At 45.9% G+C, this 7,183-nt stretch overlaps 1 protein-coding gene across 1 annotated transcript; it reads left to right on the plus strand.

Moving 5' to 3' along the window:
• Nucleotides 1-1,143: 1,143 nt before the first annotated feature.
• LOC141049548 (histone H3-like) lies at nt 1,144-1,554 on the plus strand. Its single transcript, XM_073546082.1, has one exon. It carries the CDS (start codon nt 1,144-1,146, stop codon nt 1,552-1,554), a length of 411 nt encoding a protein of 136 aa, XP_073402183.1.
• Nucleotides 1,555-7,183: the final 5,629 nt, after the last annotated feature.

Consider the following 7,183-nt stretch of genomic DNA (forward strand, 5'->3'; position numbering starts at 1 on the left):
CACCTCTAAAATCTCATATGGATCAATAAACTTGGGACCCAATTTAGCAGAGGGAATTCTCAGCCTTATGTTTTTGGTGGATAACCATACCTTATCCCCCACCTAAGTCGGCCCCACCAAGCACCGTTTATCCGCAAAAAAATTTATATTTGCCCTGAGCCTCCCCAATGTTTCTCTGAACCTCCCTCCAAACCTCCTCCAACCGCAAAAAGGCCGAATCAGCCCCTGGACACTCCAAATCTAGTCTGGAGAATTCACCAAAATGAGGGTGAAACCCATAGTTGCAGAAGAAAGGAGAAGTACCAGTAGACTGATTGACACGATTACTGAAGGCGAATTCCGCTATAAGTATCACAGAGCACCAATCATCCTGTCTGGATGTGACAAGACACCGCAGGATCTGCTCCAAAGACTGATTGGTCCTTTAAGTCTGACCATTGGTCTTGGGATGGTAGGCCGATGAAAAGGTCAGACTGATGCCCAGCCCTTTACAAAAAGCTCTCCAGAATTTTGCCACGAATTACACCCAACTATCAGACACCACACTGACAGGCACACCATGCAACCGAATCACATGCTCAATGAATAGCTTAGATAGAGTCTCAGCATTAGGAAGGCCCGTTAAGGGTACAAAATGTGCTTGTTTACTGAACCTATCCACAACTACCCAGATCACGGTTTTGCCATTAGAGGGTGGGAGATCGGTGATGAAATCCATGGACAGGTGAGTCCACGGTCTATCCGGAATTGGCAGTGGCACCACTTCCCCGGCCGGCCGGTTGTGGGAGGCTTTAGCGCGGGCACAAATTTCACAGGAGGACACAAAACCAGTGACGTCAGTAGTCAACGAGGGCCACCAGAACAGCCTAGTGATGGCTTTACGAGTGGCCGCGATTCCAGGATGCCCACTCAGAGCTGAGTCGTGGAACTCCCGAAGCACCCTTAGCCGATACTGGACAGGCACAAAGAGCTTATTTTCAGGTATGGATGGAGGGGCAAGAGATTGGGCCTCACGAATCTCCTGCTCCAATCTTGGGGACACCACAGCCACCACCACCCTGTGCTGAAGAATGGAGGAAGGAGGCGATACCGGATCTAGGCTGCGAGACAAGGCATCACTTCTGTTCTCTTCTATACAGAGCTATGGCCAGAACTAAGCAGACCGCTCGGAAATCCACCGGAGGGAAAGCTCCCCGCAAGCAGCTGGCCACTAAAGCCGCCAGGAAAAGCGCTCCCGCCACTGGCGGAGTGAAGAAGCCGCACAGATACCGGCCAGGGACAGTTGCTCTCCGTGAGATCCGCCACTACCAGAAGTCCACCGAGCTGCTGATCCGTAAGCTTCCCTTCCAGCGCCTGGTGAGAGAAATCGCCCAGGACTTCAAGACTGATCTCCGCATCCAGAGCTCCGCTGTCATGGCCCTGCAGGAGGCCAGCGAGGCTTATCTGGTGGGGCTGTTTGAGGACACAAATCTGTGCGCGATCCACGCTAAGAGGGTCACCATCGTGCCCAAAGATATCCAGTTAGCCCGCCGGATCCGTGGGGAGAGAGCTTAGATCTGTCCTGCCCACCTGACTGCAACACGGTTCCTCTCTGATAGTCTGGTATGGGGGAGCCACTGCGCATGACAAACTCCGCTTACAAAGGACTTTCAGAACAGCAGAGAGAAGGTTCCCCCCTGCCTAAAATCCAGGATCTTTATGATAAGAGTATTCGATCCCACGCATTGAAAATTTCATCCGATCCCTCTCACCCGGGACACTCCTCATTCCAACTACTCCCTTCAGGACGTCGCTTCAGAGTCCCCAAATGCAGCACCAACCGCCATATGAACAGCTTCTATCCACTCTCTGTTCAACAATTAAATCGTCATGTGTAGACTGTATACTGTATCTGTCTTGTTAGATGTTACTTGTTGTATCTGTTGTTATATATTATGTTGCCTCTTTGCCACAAAGAATTCCTTGTATATATGTAATATGTACTTGGCGATAATAAATTTGATTGATTGATTGATCCGCCTTCACATTCTTGGAACCTGGTCTGAAAGTGATGGAAAACTGAAATCGGGAAAAAAAAAGTGACCAACTTGCCTGTCTCGGAGTCAGACGTTTGGCGGATTCAATGTAAGACAGGTTCTTGTGATCTGTAATGACAGTGATACGATGGACAGCCCCCTCCAAAAAATGCCTCCATTCTTCAAAAGCCAATTTAATGGCCAACAACTCTCAGTTACCCACATCATAATTTCTTTCAGCAGAGGATTAATTTTTTAGAAAAGAAGGCACAGGGTCTTAAGTTAGTTAATGTGGTGGGCCCCTGGGACAACACAGCCCCCACTCCCACCTCAGAGGCATCCACTTCTATGATGAATGGTTTAGACAAGTCAGGTTGAACCAGTCCCGGAGCAGTCATGAAACGTTCTTTTAACAAAGAAAACGCCGCCACAGCTGGAGCTGACCAGTTTTTGAGATCCGCCCCCTTTTGGGTGAGATCAGTGAGGGGTTTGACCACTTGAGAGAACCCCTTGATGAATTTTCTATAATAATTGACGAAACCCAGAAATCGCTGAAGACCCTTAAGATCTCTGGGTTGCACCCAATCCACAATGGCCTGTACCTTCCTAGGGTCCGTGCAAAACCCCTCAGCAGACAGGAAGACCCCTAGAAAGGACAATTCTTGAGTAAAAAATGAACATTTCTCCAATTTGGCAAAGAGTGAGTTCTCCCTGAGCCTCTGGAGAACCGCATGAAGATGACCCATATGACTTTGTCTATCAGAAGAATATATGAGTATGTCATCAAGATAAACAACTACAAAGCTTCCAATAAAATCAGAAAAAACATGGTTAATGAAATTCTGGAACACCGCTGGTGCGTTAGTCAAACCAAAGGGCATAACCAAATTTTCAAACAGACCCTCAGAGGTAAGAAACGCAGTTTTCCATTCATCCCCCTCCCGCACACGGATGAGATTGTACGCTCCCCTGAGGTCCAACTTAGAGAACCACCTGGCCCCCGACAATTGATTGTACAAATCAGGTATCAGTGGGAGAGGATACGTGTTTCTTATGGTTATTTTATTCAGTTCCCGAAAATCGAGGCATGGGCGTAAACCACCATCCTTTTCTTTTTTTACAAAAAAGAACCCCGCTGCCACAGGAGAGACAGATGGCCATATATGCCCTTTACGGAGGCTCTCAGAGATATACTCCTTCATAGCAGACCGCTCAGGGCCGGAGAGATTGTACAGCCGGGCTTTGGGCAATTTGGCACCGGGAACAAGATCCACGGCACAATCGAATGGGCGGTGTGGTGGTAGAACCTCAGCCTCCTTTTCGGAGAACACATCCTCAAAATCCTTCAGGTACTCCGGAATACCCTCCAGACTGACAGATGACATAGACACAGTAGCAAGACAATTTTCAGAACAACTAGGTCCCCATTTAACAATATCCCTGGACCCCCAGTCAATAACCGGGTTATGCCGTTGCAACCAGGGAAACCCTAACACCAGGCCAGCAGGGAGGTTATCCAAAGCAAAGCATGACATGGGCTCCTGGTGTAGGGCCCCCACCCTGAGGGTGAATTCTTTAGAAATGAAATGGAGACCATCCTTAGTGAGAAGTGTAGAGTCAATAGCCACAATTTTTAAGGGAGTACCCAACCTAACTGTCCCTAATCTACAGCGAGCCACCAGCTTAGAGTCAATCAGGTTCAGGGATGACCCACAGTCTACAAAAGCCGACGTATGGAAAAAGCCCTTCTCAACACCAAGTTCCACCTTAAGCAGTATATTTGAAAAAGAAAAAGGTACCTGAGAGTCTGGGTGACCTCCACGATTATCACCCAGACTCAGCCGCTTGTTAGTCGGAGAACAGGATGGGTAGTCTTTTTTCCAATGTCCGGGATCTCCGCAGTAAAAAAACAACTTTCCATCACGTCGCCGTTTCCTCTCCTTCTCCTGGGGGTTGGTGGCTCCCACCTCGATAGGTTCAGATGGAAGCAAAACATCAGTGTTAGCAGGGAAAAACGGAAACCCTCGCTGAGTAACACCTCTCTCCCGCAGTCTCCGATCCATATGGATAGCCGGAGTCATGGCCTCCTCCAATGAGCTGGGAGGTGGATGGAGAGCCAGAGCGTCCTTCAAGCAATCCGAGAGTTCCTTCCTGAACAGACATCTCAGTGCGGAGTCATCCCAGGACACCTCAGAGGACCATCGATGGAATTCGGAGCTGTACCATTCGGCTGAGTGCTTCCCTTGCCCCAGACCCATAATAGTGTCCTCTGCCACCCTACCACGATCCGGTTCATCATAGATAAGTCCTAGGGCCTCAAATAACCTATCTACCGACATCTGTTCAGGGGCAATAGGGGGCAACGAGAAAGCCCAGGATTGGGGACCCTCCCTAAGTAAGGAGATAACAATCCCCACCCGCTGAGTCTCATCCCCAGACGATCGGGGTCTAAGATAAAACTATAATTTACAACTCTCCTTGAATATGTGAAATTTAACCTTTTCTCCAGAAAATGTGTCAGGAAGTTTAACTGAGGGTTCAGGAGAGTGCAAAATAACATCTACAGAGTCACCTGGTGGACAAACAATATGAGAGGTGTTCCCTGCATGGTCTTAATAGTCCCAGTCAGTTCTTTCTGTAAGTGGGTATGAGACATGACAAGGGACTGATGATTCACAGAAAAGTCCTGCGCCATCTGCGTCAAACTGGACACTTGATCCGCCAAGTTATGCAGCAGATCCATGACCAAAGGAAAAAAAAAGTGCAAAATCCCGTTTAAATGTATAGGTTAGTGATAATGCAGTGAAACCTCCCCCAGGGGGATCTGGTGAGGGAAGAGAGGTTACACACTTAGAGCAGCAACTCTGCAACAATTTATTTGTTAGCAAATTCCTTTTGGTTCTCAAGAATAAATGGATTTGTATTTTTTTTGTTTACTACTTGTTGCCTAGGTTTTCAGCCACTGCTGCAGTTTATTTGGGCAAGGAGTACAGCGCTTACAAGCTTGTTCCAGTAGAGCGTGAAGGTGCTGCTCTTAAGCTTGTCGAATCTGCTTCGGTACCCCTGCACTTCTCTGATGCTGTAGAGGCAAAGCTGAGAGTGCACAGTTCAGCCAGCAGAATAACCATGGAGCTCATCCAAACTGTCAATCAAATAGTCGCACGCCACCCCATGGCAAACAGGAAGTTTGGAGTCAGGGGAGATGTGCACTTCTGAAGATTGAAGATGATACAACCCCTTTAATGACAATCAGAAGAGAAACCAATTGTATAAACAATAAAATTGTCACGCACACAATTAACATAAAATCCTCCAAAATAAAATTGTGTAATAAAGACAAGAATATTCATATAAATGTATTAGTAATATTTAATAATACAAATATATTTTAAAATATTATAGCTAAAAGAATTATGTAAACAGCTGATTAAATGGAGCACTTATAATAATAATAATATTGCTTAGAGGCCCAAATAAATGTGATAAATACAGTATATCAATATATAGTACCTTATTACAATGTGATGACATGAAAACCCATAAAAATATAAGTAAAATATACCTTATTACAATATGATGGAAATTACATATTACATCAGTACCAAGAAAAAGAATGATATATAAAAAGCACATAAAAGACGTAATAAATGCTGAGGTGCTAAATTTATTGCACAACAACCATATGCTCTGAATCTCAAAGTGCAAAATTAAGCAATGCGTGAGGAGTGAAATTATATTACTACGGTATATATAATTTGTGCAAAAAAAAGCCAAAATACACTACAAAAAGTGCTCTAGAAGAAAAAGTGCTGCAGTGCTCAAACAAAAAGTGCAACAGTGCTAGGTACTGCAAGGTATACAGGTTTAATCAAAATATAATAAATGTTGTGTGCTAAGATACAAAGTACTGCAGCACAATTTAGTAATATAAAGTGTTGCAGTGCAAAACTGCTATAAACATTGAATGGCAGGTAGATAAAGCTATCAAAATATAAAGGGGCTCCTCATACCTAAATACAACCATGCAGGGGCTGGTTGGAAAATTTTAGCCTGCGGGGCAAGCACAATGCAGTGGCCCACTATGATGTGGGCCGCAGCCCATCTTAGGCTGGGTACGTAGTTTTTACTACGCTTTTGCGGCGATTTTAAACGCGCGATTTTGTCGCAAAAACGCAAAAAAGAACAGCATCCCATGCAATCCTATGGGATTCCGCAATGCTGTGCTAATACTGCGGATTTTCCCGCGGCGGAATCGCATCGCGGTAAAATACGCAGCATGCTCATTGATTTTGCGGAATTGCGGCTATCCCGCACCCATAGGAATGCATTGTTCTGCTTACTTTCCGCATGTGGCTGTGCCTACCATGTGAAAAGTAAGCAGAACATTTGCGAATGGTACCCACGGTCCGGAGGAGAGGAGACTGTAATCCGGGCTGTGGGTACCATATCCCTGTAAAAAAAAGAATTAAAATAAAAAATATTGTTATTCTCACCTTCCGACGGTCGGTGATCTTCTTCCCGCCTTTCTCCACGCTCCCGACATCTTCCAGTGCTTTGCGCAAATGACTGCGAGATGTTGCGCTCCCGCGGTCATTCGCGCAAAGGATTACTGGGACCGGAAGATGCCGGGAGCGTGGAGAGAGGCGGGAAGAAGATCGCCAGCCGACAAAAGGTGAGAATAACAATATTTTTTATTTTTTTAATTATTTTTTACATTTTATCTTTTACTACTGACGCTGCATAGGCAGCCTCAATAGTAAAAAGTTGGTCACACTCGTCAAACACTATGTTTGACGAGTGTGACCAACCTGTCAATCAGTTCTCCAAGCGATGCTACTGATCGTTTGGGAAACGCTAGCATTCTGCAAGCTAATTACGCTTGCAAATCGCTAGCTTTTCGGTGGGAAAATTGCGGGAATTTAAAATGCGATTTTCCCGCGGAATGGAATTCCGGAATTCTCGCGGTAACTTCCACAGGAATTCCGTTACGTGTGAACCCAGCCTTAAGGTTTGGGTCTCCTGTAGTAGCACTTGACTTTCATAAAAATGGTTGAGGAACAATAAGGGTGTGTGCACACGTTGCGGATTCTGCTGCGGATTTTTCCGCGCAGATTTGTCCAAATCCGCAGTTCAAAAGACCTGCGGTTGATCTGCGGATTTAGTGTTGT

Source organism: Dendrobates tinctorius, unplaced genomic scaffold (assembly GCF_039654945.1).
Source record: "Dendrobates tinctorius isolate UK_male_01 unplaced genomic scaffold, ASM3965494v1 ptg000145l, whole genome shotgun sequence".
NCBI lineage: Eukaryota > Metazoa > Chordata > Amphibia > Anura > Dendrobatidae > Dendrobates > Dendrobates tinctorius.

What these genes read in the sequence shown, in the direction of transcription:
- LOC141049548 (XM_073546082.1), top strand. Translation starts at nt 1,144, where the DNA reads ATGGCCAGAACTAAGCAGACCGCTCGGAAATCCACCGGAGGGAAAGCT.